This window comes from Polypterus senegalus, chromosome 18 (assembly GCF_016835505.1).
Source record: "Polypterus senegalus isolate Bchr_013 chromosome 18, ASM1683550v1, whole genome shotgun sequence".
Lineage (NCBI taxonomy): Eukaryota > Metazoa > Chordata > Cladistia > Polypteriformes > Polypteridae > Polypterus > Polypterus senegalus.
In genome coordinates, this window is record NC_053171.1 from 5,708,675 (window position 1) to 5,723,475 (window position 14,801).

General features: G+C 40.3%; 1 protein-coding gene across 2 annotated transcripts in view; it reads left to right on the top strand.

Moving 5' to 3' along the window:
• scfd1 (sec1 family domain containing 1) overlaps positions 1–14,801 on the top strand; it is a 181,024-nt gene that overhangs the window by 58,415 nt on the left and 107,808 nt on the right. For both annotated transcript variants that reach the window (XM_039741264.1, XM_039741263.1), the window contains exons 13-14: positions 4,847–4,920; positions 14,319–14,400. In XM_039741264.1, the coding sequence (XP_039597198.1) occupies positions 4,847–4,920; positions 14,319–14,400 (156 nt within the window). The remainder of the gene's footprint in view (positions 1–4,846; positions 4,921–14,318; positions 14,401–14,801) is intronic.

The window sequence follows — 14,801 nt, forward strand, 5'->3', positions numbered from 1 at the left end:
ATGCAGGTTAGGTGCACTGGCCCTCCTAAATTGGCCCTAGTGTGTGCTTGGTGTGTGTGCCCTGCCCGGGATTTGTTCCTGCCTTGCGCCCTATGTTGACTGGGATTGGCTCCAGCAGACCCCCATGACCCTGTGTTAGGATATAGCGGGTTGGAAGATGACTGACTGACACTCAATGCCTCTTTGTTGCTTACACCACATCAGAACCCCTTTTACCGCAGAGTCTTTCAGGCATCGATTCAGCAGGGTTCTGGAGACATCTCTTTGAGGGCTGTGCTCGATACTAACTCGACGATATCACACGGCTCCTGCAGACTGTTTGACCACACATTTGTGTAATGAACCTTCAATTCCACCTGAAGGTAAAGGTGCTGATATCTGAGGACTAGACAGGCCATTGGAGTGTGCTGAAGTCAGTGTCATATTTGAGGATCTCGACTGTATATGTGCATTATTATTTAATAGCTAAGAATTCCCCAAAAGAAAAGTTATGGAAAAGCACAAGTTAGGAGAAGGATACAATTAAGGCTTTAACTATCCCTCTGAGTACCGTTTAGAGCAGTGGTCTCAAACTCTGGTCCCAGAGGGCCACAGTGGTTGCAGGCTTCCATTCTAACCCTCTTCTTAATTAGTGACCTGTTTTTTGCTGCTAATTAACTTGCTTTTTCAAGTTTTGTTCCCTTGAATTGCTTCATCTCTTTCCTAAAGCAGCACCCAAACAGAAATGAAATGTGAAGTGAGTGAGCTAACAGACGAGCAACTAATTCTGGGCCTAACACTCCAACCCATTTCACTCCAAGCAGTTGCTTAATGAGGTGCTGATTCTTGTCGTTACTTAAACTCGTTCTTTAATCCAATGGCTTGTTGCTGCTCTCATAGCGAACATTTCTGAAATTGTTGATTTTTCTCTTTTCTAAGAGCACTGGGGACCTGAGCAGATGAGCATTCCTGAGACCCTCATCTTCCTTTATTTTCAGATATTTTATGATGGACACCAGTTGTTTTGGCTCATTTTGTATCTCATGATTGTTTGGCGGCTAATTAAGAAAAAAGAAACAATTAAAGGTCTGAGTCTTCAAGAGCAAGTCAATTAAAATTAGTTCAAAAGAAATTAATTAGCAGCAATGGCAGGTCACTAATTAAGGAAAGGGTTCGAATGAAAACCTGCAGCCTCTGTAGCCCCCCAGGCCCGGAGTTTGAGACCACTGGTTTAGAGCATTAATAAGAAGTGGAAAGCGTATGGCACTGCCAACAGTGTGCCTGGACCGGGCCGTCCCTCCAATGATTGAGCCAGAAGGATATTGATAAGGGAGGCTACCAAGAAGCCAATGGCAACTCTGAAAGACTTACATTACAAATGTTCATGTCTGAAACGGCTCAGTCTGTGCATGTGACAACAATCTCACAAGTTTTCTTTAAAACTGGCCTGTATGGCAGGGTGACAAGAAGGAAGTTTCTACTGAAAAAGTAAACACACCGAGTTTTGCTTGTATGGAGCCCCAGAGAGGATGTGGGTATGAAGAATAAAGAAATCATGGGGACAATTTACAATTCAAGTCCACGTTCCCTCAATTTAGTTCATTTGTACACATTTTTAATTAAAATGCTCCCTCAATATACAGTGGTGTGAAAAACTATTTGCCCCCTTCCTGATTTCTTATTCTTTTGCATGTTTGTCACACAAAATGTTTCTGATCATCAAACACATTTTACCATTAGTCAAATATAACACAAGTAAACACAAAATGCAGTTTTTAAATGATGGTTTTTATTATTTAGGAGAAAAAATCCAAACCTACATGGCCCTGTGTGAAAAAGTAATTGTCCCCTGAACCTAATAACTGGTTGGGCCACCCTTAGCAGCAATAACTGCAATCAAGCGTTTGCGATAACTTGCAATGAGTCTTTACAGCTCTGGAGGAATTTTGGCCCACTCATCTTTGCAGAATTGTTGTAATTCAGCTTTATTTGAGGGTTTTCTAGCTTGAACCGCCTTTTTAAGGTCATGCCATAGCATCTCAATTGGATTCAGGTCAGGACTTTGACTAGGCCACTCCAAAGTCTTCATTTTGTTTTTCTTCAGCCATTCAGAGGTGGATTTGCTGGTGTGTTTTGGGTCATTGTCCTGTTGCAGCACCCACGATCGCTTCAGCTTGAGTTGACGAACAGATGGCCGGACATTCTCCTTCAGGATTTTTTGGTAGACAGTAGAATTCATGGTTCCATCTATCACAGCAAGCCTTCCAGGTCCTGAAGCAGCAAAACAACCCCAGACCATCACACTACCACCACCATATTTTACTGTTGGTATGATGTTCTTTTTCTGAAATGCTGTATTCCTTTTACGCCAGATGTAACGGGACATTTGCCTTCCAAAAAGTTCAACTTTTGTCTCATCAGTCCACAAGGTATTTTCCCAAATGTCTTGGCAATCATTGAGATGTTTCTTAGCAAAATTGAGACGAGCCCTAATGTTCTTTTTGCGTCTTGGAAATCTGCCATGCAGGCCGTTTTTGCCCAGTCTCTTTCTTATGGTGGAGTCGTGAACACTGACCTTAATTGAGGCAAGTGAGGCCTGCAGTTCTTTAGACGTTGTCCTGGCGTCTTTTGTGACCTCTCGGATGAGTCGTCTCTGCGCTCTTGGGGTAATTTTGGTCGGCCGGCCACTCCTGGGAAGGTTCACCACTGTTCCATGTTTTTGCCATTTGTGGATAATGGCTCTCACTGTGGTTCACTGGAGTCCCAAAGCTTTAGAAATGGCTTTATAACCTTTACCAGACTGATAGATCTCAATGACTTCTGTTCTCATTTGTTCCTGAATTTCTTTGGATCTTGGCATGATGTCTAGCTTTTGAGGTGCTTTTGGTCTACTTCTCTGTGTCAGGCAGCTCCTATTGAAGTGATTTCTTGATTGAAACAGGTGTGGCAGTAATCAGGAAATTGAACTCAGGTGTGATACACCACAGTTAGGTGATTTTTGAACAAGGGGGCGATTACTTTTTCACACAGGGCCATGTAGGTTTGGATTTTTTTTTCTCCCTAAATAATAAAAACCATCATTTAAAAACTGCATTTTGTGTTTACTTGTGTTATATTTGACTAATGGTTAAATGTGTTTGATGATCAGAAACATTTTGTGTGACAAACATGCAAAAGAATAAGAAATCAGGAAGGGGGCAAATAGTTTTTCACGCCACTGTATGTAATTTGTGTGCATATTTTCACCTAACACATTCCCTCAGTTTATGTCACATATGCACATTTTTTAATTAAAACATTTCCCTCGGTTTAGTCGATGCGTGCCCCTGTATTCTGCATAACCCTGCTGCACTTTTTGTTGTATACTAAAATAAAGGAACTGTCAATTGACCAGTAAAAAAGGTCACTCAAGACTGGCTCATATGGAAACTGTCTCTGTCATCACTCAACCTAAGGACTAAAGAGGTGTCAAAAACAACACAGCATGAAGATCACCATAACATCACTTTGTAATGGTTAAGATAACTGATGCACAATGGTGCTTTGGAAAATTCGCCATATCTAAAACACTCTTCGGGGTGGAGGTGATTTAGGAGAAAGGTACCTTTACTTACAGACTGCACTGTATACTGCGCCATGTGGTGTGTTGACTGCAAAATGAATGTTACTGGTTCTCAGAGGGAACACAACTTTAGAAGGAAAACTTTTGGACTTTTGAACATAATAAATATCTACTGCACAGGGCCAGGTTGACCCTTTAGTGAAGAAATAAAAAAGAGAAGGTCCTGAAGTGGCCCCAGACACTTTGTGTATATCCAGTGACAACCAAGCAACTGATCAGCACTAAAAAGAGTATCTTGTTCGTTGTTTATATGGCGTAGTCGGCAGAACCTATCATCCCTGAGTATCCTTTGCAGCTGCCACTTGCTCAGAATGGTGACAGCTAAGACTAGAGCCGCTGCAATGCTAGGGTACATTTTATACTAAATGATTTTCTGTCATCATTAAACATGTAATATTGTATTGTTATTAATATAACAATTTACATTTTCAGCCATACTACAATGTTGTTTTGTGGGTATTCTATTATAAAACTAATTTCTATTATTACATGTTGGGTAACTTGCAGCTCTAACGTGGTGTCAGTCATTGCGTCCCACCTTGGACTAAGTGTTCCCAGGATAGGCTCCAGCCCGCTGCAGCTCTGAAATGGACAAGTGGGTTAGACACTTGACAGTGTTATGGATCAATGAGTTATTTCATATTTTTGTCAATATTAAAGAAATGTGGCCCTCTAGTGGCTAGGATGTTAAATTGTAAAGATTACGCTTACTGGTTCCGTCAGTCCCTGCCTCTCTTTGTGTTGACCAGTTGTTGCTGATATCGTGGCAATACTGAAACAATAGTACAGTGCAGCTGTTATTTGTAAATGTTGGATAAAATCATAGGGCAAATGATTCAAAATAACAATATATAAAATGCAAAAATCTGAATTTGTAGGCTCATAATGCAAAGTTTTGTGAATTGTAGTCATCTTTCAGTTACACCTACCTTGTATACGAGAGACGTTCAAAAAGTTTCTGCACTTTTTAAACTCCATTTATTACAAATTTCAAAAACAAATGACATGACTTTTCTACAGTCACCTTTGTTTGCGATGCAGTTTCCCAGCGTCGCACCAACATTTTAATGCCCAATTACTCCTCCTCACTCTCGCCTTCACCGTTTCCAACGAAAATATAAAAGTGCGGAAACTTTTTGAACGTCCCTCGTAGATATGTAGGTGGAGCATCCTAATCTGTAGAAGTACCATGTTTTAGGTCTCCTGAACTGTCACAAACCTTAATTCCTTTTGTATTTTTTACAGGGTCTTGAAGGTGAAGATGAAGGCGCAATCTGCATGTTATCAGACAACACGGCAAAGCTGACTTCTGCAGTAAGGTTAGTAAAAAGTGTCACTCACTGAATTTGAGCTGTGACACTTACTGTACGCGCTCCATTTGGGGCAGAAAAAGATGAGACTTTGCCATTAGGAGGCTGAGCCTCGATGTTGTCTCATGCCAAATATTCTTTACATGTTTCAGAAGGATTCTAAAGTAGTAGGGTGATGTACCAAGTCAGTCATCCATGGATTCAATGAGTGAGCCCATTTTACTGGCTAACTGAGTAGATTATGATATGTAAGCCGCTCAGGCCCCTTCTTCAGGCAAAGCATAATACAGAAACCAGAGTTACTTGTGTTTATAGACACGCCATGAAAGGAACACAATTCTGAAATCCTATAGTGAGCCATCTGTAGTGTGAAATATTAACAGACCCCTCCAACCTAAGATTCATTTAGCAGGAGAGAACAGGAATGAATGCTCAAGATCTTCTGATGTGATATTTCTGTCCAAAAAAGTCTTTTGAAGTTCTTGATGAGTTTTCCGTACTGACCTTTAATCAGATCAGTCAGGCTGATGCCAATACTCCTCATATCTGGTCGGAAAACTCTTGTGTTCAAGTTTAGCATCAGTTTAAATTCCCATTTTGTTCTCTCCTGTTGTGTCTTTTTTCTTTTTAAAAAAAAAAAAGTACTTTATTGAAACAGAAAAATATAACAAGAACAAACATCAATACATTAAAAGTACAGATACAACAAAAAGTGTTATAAACAACTAGAGATGCCTGATATATCGGGAACTGTATTGTTATCGGCCAATGTTCATTAAAAATGACGACATCGAAATCGGTCAGATGTGTACATTTTAACGATACAGCCAACCGATATAATTCAGGCTTGTCAACAAGAATGCCCTTTATGTGACCCAAATCATTAGGCATCAAGCTTTTAACATCACAAGTTTTTATCAATGGCTGTGGTTGGTACAGGTGGTTGTCCCGTTTTTCTTTACCACAAATCTGGTCAACTTAATAATAATTTATTATTTTTTATTATAATGTAGGTAAATATTTGTAAGCTTTTTTTTCTTCAGCTGAATAACAATCTCAGTGAGCCCCCTATCTCCAGAAATAACTGCACCCTCCAGTACTGGAAAAGCAGTGCAGCCCATTTCCCAACCTTCGCCAGGGCAGTGATGAAGTACCTACCTATGGGCACCTTAATTATATATAGTTAGAACATTAGAACACTCTGGACGAGAACAGGTCATTCAGCCCAACAAAGCTCGCCAGTCCTATCTACTTATTTCTTCCAAGAAAAGTCGAGTTTTGAAAGTCCGTAAAGTCTTATTGTCCACCACACTACTTGGTCTCTTATTCCAAGTGTCTATCGTTCTTTGTGTAAAGAAAAACTTCCTAATGTTTGTGTGAAATTTCCCCTTCACAAGTTTCCAGCTGTGTCCCTGTGTTCTTGATGAACTCATTTTAAAGTCACCGTCTCGACCCACTGTACTGATTCACTTCATCATTTTAAACACTTCAGTCAGGTCTCCTCTTCATCACTGTGAAGGCTCAGCTCTTTTAATCTTCACTCATAACTCATCCCCTGTAGCCCTGAATCAGCTTAGTCACTCGTCTCTGGACCCTTTCTTGTGCTGCTTGTCCTTTTTGTTTCCTAGAGACCCAAACTGCATCCAGTACTCCAGATGAGACCTCACCAGTGTGTTATAAAGGTTGAGCAGAACCTCCTGTGACTTGTACTGCACACATCAAGGCGCTATATAACCTGACATTCTGTTAGCCTTCTTAATGGTTTCTGAACACTGTCAGGAAGTCGATAACTTAGAGTCCACTACGACTCCTAAATCCTTCTCATAAGGTGGACTCTCGATTTTCTGACCGCCCATTTTGTATTCAAACCTCACACTTTTACTTACTATGTGTAATACTTTACATTTACTGACATTAAATTTCATCTGCCACAAATCTGCCCAAGCCTGTCTGCTATCCACGTCCTTCTGTGATGATATAACGGATTCCAGATTATCTGCTGATCTACCTATCTTGGTATCATCTGCAAACTTAACCAGCTTGTTACTTATATTCCTATCCAAATCATTTATAGATATCAAACATAGCAGCGGCCCCAGCACTGACCCCTACTCGTCACCACTCTTAACATCGGCCAGTTCTCATGAGGCTCCTCGCACCATCACCCTCTGCTTCCTGTGTCTGAGCCAATTCTGCACCCATCTAAAAACATCACCCTGAAATCCCACTTCTTTTAACTTGATGCCCACCCTCTCATGTGGCGCCTTATCAAATGCTTTCTGAAAGTCCACATCACTAATCTCATCTGCTCCACTTTGATCGTATCCTTTTGTTGCCTCCTCATAGAATTCCAACATGTTAGTAAAACACGACCTCCCTCTTCTGACCCCATACTGACTGTTCCTAATAACTCCTTTCCTTGCCATGTGTTGCTCAATCTTATCCTTAATAATTCCTTCCATTAATTTTCCTGTGATGCTTGTTAAGCTTACTGGCCTATAGTTGCTTGGATCTGCCCTCTCACCCTTTTTATATGATGGGATGATATTTGTCATTTTCCAGTCCTTCAGAATCTCTCCAGTGCACAGTGACTTCCTAAAAATATGTGTCAATGGTTTATATCTGTACTCACTAGCCTCCTTAAGAACACGAGGATAAATATTATCTGGGCCTGGTGATTTGTTTGATTTCATCTTATTTAATCTGAGCAGCACTTCTCTCTCTATAATTTCCAAATCCCTCAGTACCTCCTTAGTAGTCCCTGTTACTGCTCTGATGTTATCCACTTGCTCACTTGTAAACACCTCAGAAAAATGTAAGTTTGGGACATCTGCTATTTCACTGTCTGTATCTTTTAATTCCCCTTTACTACCTTGTACCAGTCTAGACCGTGAACGCCTTTTTTCAGCTGTCTCAAATATAGTAAAAGAAAAGAGAAACGGGATTGCTGGTGAAAACGCAGAAATGCTTCTTTTTGTTAAGAAAAACCTACCATTTGTACTTTTAAAGAAGCCAACTTAAGCCCAAGGTTACTGGCCTCATTGTACCCTTTGTTTTAGTTTTATTTAAAGTAATACATGTCAGATTGTAGCACAAAGAATATGCATTTATTTTTTTGTTAATATACCCAATGCCATGCTATGCAATGGCATGGTGTCTTGATGTGCTTAAGTTACTCAGAATGTGTATGTCAAGCATATTTTTGTACATGACCTGGAGTATTTTTTCTATGGAGATGAGCCATGTCTTACTCTTTCTCCCCTGCATAAAGTACTGGCTGCTTATATAGCAAAGAAGAGCGTACAATTCAGAAAGTTCAGAAAAAGTTCATCTCTGTTTCACATGCTGCTGTTGTTTCTTTTATAATGCATAATATATTTTCAGCATACCTAAAACATTCATACCTGAAGTAAATAAAAATAAATATATATATATATCGGCCATCAGTTATCGGTATTGGCAAAGATGGACAAAAACATATCGGTTATCGGTATCGCCCAGAATTTCCATATCGGTGCATCACTATAAGTAATCTATACAAAGAAATGAATGGTAGAAAAAAATTCCATCCCTGTTAACCCCGTGTAACCCCACGCACAGTTGTCATATAAATATTTAATATTTTCTCATCTCCTCCCCAGTGTCCTCCTCATTTATGTTCATAATAAATAAAAGCAAAGCCCAGTCAGCCCAGATTCCCAGTGTTGTTCACAGAGTATTACTTGCTACATATAACTTCCTTTATCACGGTTTTTCAATAGTGAGTTCTAATTTGATTTTTAATTCTCCCTCCTCTATCGCACACGGTACACCTTTTGCATACCACACCTCCTCCAAAATGTCCGTTTTGTGCATTAGTTTATAACAGCGGTCTCCAAGCTTTTTTCCCCCGAGAGAGCTACTTTTACAAAATGAAAATGGCCGAGAGCTCCTCATGTTTTCTAACGTTTATTCTCATCGCTTATTTCAACCCAAACAAACTGAATCAGCTTGTTTTGCCTGAACATTTAGAAAATGTTGGTTTCACCTGCAACTGCATCTTGTATGTCTGTCTGCATTGTCTAATGAATCTCTCACTATTCAATTAAAACAAATGCAGTCAAAACAGTGCGATTCCAGATCCACAGATTGGTCATTTTGTCACATGTCGCTGTGTCACTTTATTCACAGGTCCAGTCGCATGTGTGATGTGTTTTTTAGTTAGTCAGATGACCGGCACTGAGGTGTGTGGTGGAGTGGAGCCCCTCAGGTTCACTTTTACAGAGTCGTTTAAATGTTCGTCTGTCAGTCTTGTTCTGAACTTTGATTCCATGACATTCACGTCACAGACTCACAGAAGTATGGAGACCCAAACAAAGCAGACATTTTCAGAGCTGCAGCTTGGTGAAGATTCTTATCGTTATTTGGCTCTGCTAAGCTCCAGAAATGCTGAGAATGCTGTTGAGACTTTAACTGCACATTATTTTGAAGGTTTACTAATATAGAAAATCCAGTGTCTGTCTGTCTGTCCACTTTTCATGAGAGAACTACTTAACGGATTTAGATCGGGTTTTTTCTATAATTTGCTTGAACATCCCTGTTGATTTTGCATCTTCTCAGATTTTGCTATGTATCAGAGTTTGCTTGTAGTACCAATTTGATTTGCGCGAATCCGAGAAACACGCAGCGGGCCTTCCTTAGTCACTTGCCAGCTTTGGCGCGTGTGCCTTAACTCAGCTTAGCTAGCGAACAAGAGAACAGTTGAATTCAACTTTGTCTGAAATGTAAAATAAAAGGTTACTTAGGTCTTGATGAGTTTGAGTCCAGATATTCTCTTAAGTGTCTGCCACATTGAAAAGAGAGACTGCAGTTCAGATTGTGGATCGTGATTTTGTGTTAGAAGGATCGTGATGTGATTTTTTGGAAAGATCGGCCTCCCCTAATTTGACTGATCAAGTTTTCAAATTTATGTAGGATTCATTAACCCTTTGGTGAGCTACCAGTAGCTCGGGAGCGACGTGTTGGAGACCCCTGGTTTATAATAAGTAAATTCTAGTTTGATCGTCGAGTGAATGTTCAACCTAAACAGTAAAAGGATGTCCACAGGTCCTTTTCCACACTGTTTATTTTTTCTGCTTTTTAAAATTGCTAGTTTTTGCTTCACCAAGCAAAAAGTTCAGCAAATGTGTCCTGTGTCTATTGTTCTTATTCTACTGCATGTGGCTCCATAAATAAACATCACAGTATTCAAGTCCGATCTTAGTCAGCGTTCATTGCTGTTGAAGGGAGCTCCTACATTTCAAGTCATGTTTAACATGAACATTTTACACATCTTATTTTGGTGGGAGGACAACCTGTAGTGTCCTTGCTTGCTTATGAGATTTTTTAAATTGCTAAGTTTAAGCGTCTCCAGGCGTTAACTAATATGAAGCAACTGTAAATTTTCTATCAAGTTTCATATGTGTATAGCAGGGGTTGGCAAACTATGACCTGCAGGCTTCTCGTAGAAATTTTTAAAATCCAGCCCTTGACAGGTGTTTTTAACACCATGATGCCACAGTCGACTTGTGTGTGTGTGTGTAGTGAGATGTCATTTGGTATCATCCAAAAAAAAAAACAATTAAATGAGCCAAACTTTTAAAATACCAATAGCTGCAGTCTGTAGTGCTGCCACATAAAGGATTAAGTGTGTATGTCTTTAGCAGCTTGCTTGCCTTTGTCTTATGTGTGCATTTTTAAAGAATATGATTGTGTGTGTGCCAGTGTTATCAACAATTAATTTTGTTGGCACTTCAGGTGGACTTTGGGTCTGTGCACAAATCACAACTCCAGCATATTAATAAAACAGAACTGCTGCTTGTTTGTTAGCACACCAGCACTCTGAAGGCTGTGTCTCTTTCCTTTTGCCTTACAAGTGTTAACAATAACTCGCCAGTGATCAAAGTCTCGTATCTCGAAAACGTGGAGCCTTTTGCATTCCACAGGATTCTAAAGGCTCATCAGTCAATGTTATCTTTTTATTAACATTCCCGGCTAATGCAGTTAACATTGGAGTTTGTTCATGTTCCAAATATAGATATTAATGACCTCAAAAAGTGACATACCACCAAATGTTATTGCCACAAAATCCCAGAGTGACATATCGTAGATGGGAGGAAGGAAAATGCCATCATAATCACTCCCTTTATTTTTCATGCTGACAGTTGGTGCTGTTGGGTGGAGAAAAGCCAGTGGTTGAAGCTAATTCAAACCATACTTGAAACGCAAATGCCTTCCTCTCGGTGCTTGGATGGTTTATGTCAAGCAGATGAGCTTAATACTGACCAAAATCTGAAGACATAAGCAACTGTCAGCATGGTTCTTTGTGTTCACTTTTTCAAATAAAATTGCACATTTACACTTGATTAGGATTCAATGATTATCAGACGTCTTCAGTTCAATTTGCTTTGTCATCCAATTCATCAGTTCTCTGCTTCCTTTGGCAAAGATGAGCTTTCTGTTCTGTGGATGAATACACAGGGAAAAATAATATTCATTATTCAAAGCCAATCAGTTCACTTCAGGGCCAAAGGAAGCAAAAAAGCTGTGCTTCTGTATAGCGAGCAGCACTTCATGATGCCTTCACAAGTGCAGAGCAGCTACAGCACTTTATAAATATTTGTTATACTACAACAATGGCACTTACTACTGTAGGACATTGTCATACAAAGGGTGGCGCTCAAAGTATTTTACAGGATATCAATGAAGTAATGACATGCAAAGAAAAACAAAGTGTAATAATGCATAAATAGTACACAACAAATACATAATGCATACTTACATAGGATAGATCTATAACGGAGAGAAACTGAGTTCTTAAATATAAAATTGCTTTTTAATTTTCTAAATAACGGTCCGATGATAAGGTCAGTTGACCATGGTGGACAGAAAAAGAAATTTAAACTCCAGTGATAGATGGATAGATATGAAAGGCATTATATGATAGATAGATAGATAGATATGAAAGGCACTATATGATTATAGATAGATATGAAAGGCATTATATGATAGATAGATACTTTATTAATCCCAAGGGGTAATTCACATAATCCAGCAGCAGTATACTGATACAAAGAAACAATATTAAATTAAATAGTAATAAAAATGAAAAAAAAAAAATTAATGTTAGCATTTACTCCCCCGGGTGGAATTGAAGAGCCGCATAGTGTGGGGGTTGAACGATCTCCTCAGTCTATCACTGAAGCTGCTCCTCTGTCTGGAGATGACACTGTTAAGTGGATGCAGTGGATTCTTCATGATTGACAGGAGTCTGCTCAGCACCCGTCGCTCTGCCACAGATGTTAAACTGTCCAACTTTAACCCTACAATAGAGCCTGCCTTCTTAACAAATTTGTCCAGGCGTGAGGCGTCTTTTCATCTTTATACTGCCACCCCAGCACACCACCGCGTAGAAGAGGGCACTCGCCACAACCGTCTGGTAGAACATCTGCAGCATCTTACTGCAGATGTTGAAGGATGCCAACCTTCTCAGAAAGTATAGTTGGCTCTGTCCTCTCTTACACAGATCATCAGTATTGGCAGTCCAGTCCAATTTGTCATCCAGCTGCACTCCCAGATATTTATAGGTCTGCACCCTCTGCACAGTCACCTCTGATAATCATGGGGTCCATGAGGGGCCTGGGCCTCCTAAAATCCACCACCAGCTCCTTGGTCTTGCAGGTGTTAAGGTGTAAGTGGTTTGAGTCGCACCATTTAACAAAGTCTTTGATTAACTTTCTGTACTCCTCCTCCTGCCCACACCTGAAGCAGCCCACAATAGCAGTGTCATCAGCGAACTTTTGCACGTGGCAGGACTCCAAGTTGTATTGGAAGTCTGATGTATTTAGATTGAACAGAATGTCAGACCTGCAGTTCCCAAGACGCACATACTGAGGTCTGTCTGTAAGATAGTCCACAGTCCATGCCACCAGGTGTGAATCTACTCCCATCTCAGTCAGCTTGTCTCTAAGGAGCAGAGGTTGGATGGTGTTGAAGGCGCTAGAGAAGTCCAGAAACATAATTCTTACAGCACCACTGCCTCTGTCCAGGTGGGAGAGGGATCGATGTAGCATGTAGATGATGGCATCCTCCGCTCCCACCTTCTCCTGGTATGCGAATATATGATATATATGATAGATAGATATGAAAGGCACTATAGATAGATAGATAGATATGAAAGGCATTATATGATAGATAGATAGATAGATAGATAGATAGAGTGAAAGGCATTATATGATAGATAGATAGGTAGCGTAGTCAGCAGGATTAAATAAAAGATAGATAGACATGAAAGGCTCTATATGATAGATATGATATGAAAGATACTATATAATAGAATGATAGATAACACACTACTAGATAGATAGATTTTGAAAGATGCCCAGGTATCTTTAATGACCACAGAGTTTTACGTCTCATCCAAAGGAGAGAGGAGGAGGAGGCGGAGGCTGGGAGCATTCACTGATTACAGTGCTTTGCTGCACCCACCACACGACGAACCACCCAGATTGAGATCCAAGTGCAGCCATGCAACAAGTGACACCTCAGCACCACACTCAAGAGTATGAGGTTTTTTACAGTGGCTAGAGTGGCAGTCCTGCCACCAACCCCCAGGTTTTCCTAGCAAGTTGGAGGGTCATCCAAAGGATGGTGCCATTTTTACAGCACAGTGTCCCTGTCACTGCACTGGCACATTGAGATCCACACACAGACCACAGGGTAAGCGCCCCCTGCTGGTCTCACTATCACCTCTTCCAGGTACAAACCAAGCTTTTCCTCGATGGTCTCCCATCCAAGTACTGGCCGGGCCTGAACAGGATTAGCTTCAGGTGGATGACCTCTTCTAAAGTGCATGTGGTGTGCCTGCTGACCAGTTAATTAATAGGTGGACTTTGTTAGGTTCCATTTATGTTATTCAGTGTTTAACTGCTTTGGATTCCTGTGTGTTTAAAGTATGAGGGTGTTGTACCATGTCAACCATTATCGTTGTAGTGAAAAGTGGCTAACTATACATTACATCTTACCTGAAGAAGGGGCCTGAGTTGCCTCAAAGGCTTGCATATTGTAATCTTTCCAGTAACAGATGTCGCTTTGCTTAACTTCTCACTGTGTGTTTAAAAAAATGTGTGTCTTTATGTGTACTTGCTATGCAATTACTAATTTGTAAAGTTTGCACTTGTATCTACCTGTGAACTCGGTACAGCGTTAGACAGCAACAAACAGAATTGATTAGAGCTGAACATGATGCCTAGTCAGGCGAGCCACGCAGATTGTGTGTTTAAAGTGAAGCAGACGTGTTATCGTACATTTTAAAGTACCCTCGTGTTGAAAGAACGTTTCACATGAGAAATGATTCTCACTCCTCTTTTAAAATGTGCTTTCCTCCAAAGTTCTTTACCGGAATTGCTAGAGAAGAAGAGGCTGATTGACCTTCACACAAATGTTGCAACTGCTGTCTTGGAGCACATTAAGGTAAAGTCGCCTTTTATGTTATATTATATCTCTAATCGTATCTCATGTATTTTTTTTTAATCAGTGTCTCAGCTCAATGCTGCAGTGCTAAGTGAGCCATCAAATCATAATGGGGGGGTCTTGAATTGTAGCTGTCAGACTAATGTTGCGACTTCCTGGGTGATCTATCTGTTATATATATATAATGTTATATATTATTAAGTAAAACAATGTAAACAAATTGGCCTCCTTCATTCACAGATAGACAGACTCGCTGAGCTGAGCTTGGCCCGTGTTACTCATTTATTCCATAACCCTCAAGGCTTTAGAATGGCCTACCTACAGAACAGCAGTGTTGTCCTTCTGTTAGGCCGATGACACCTCGTCTTGTAAAGCTCTGCTTTGTATTTCTGTGCACCGTC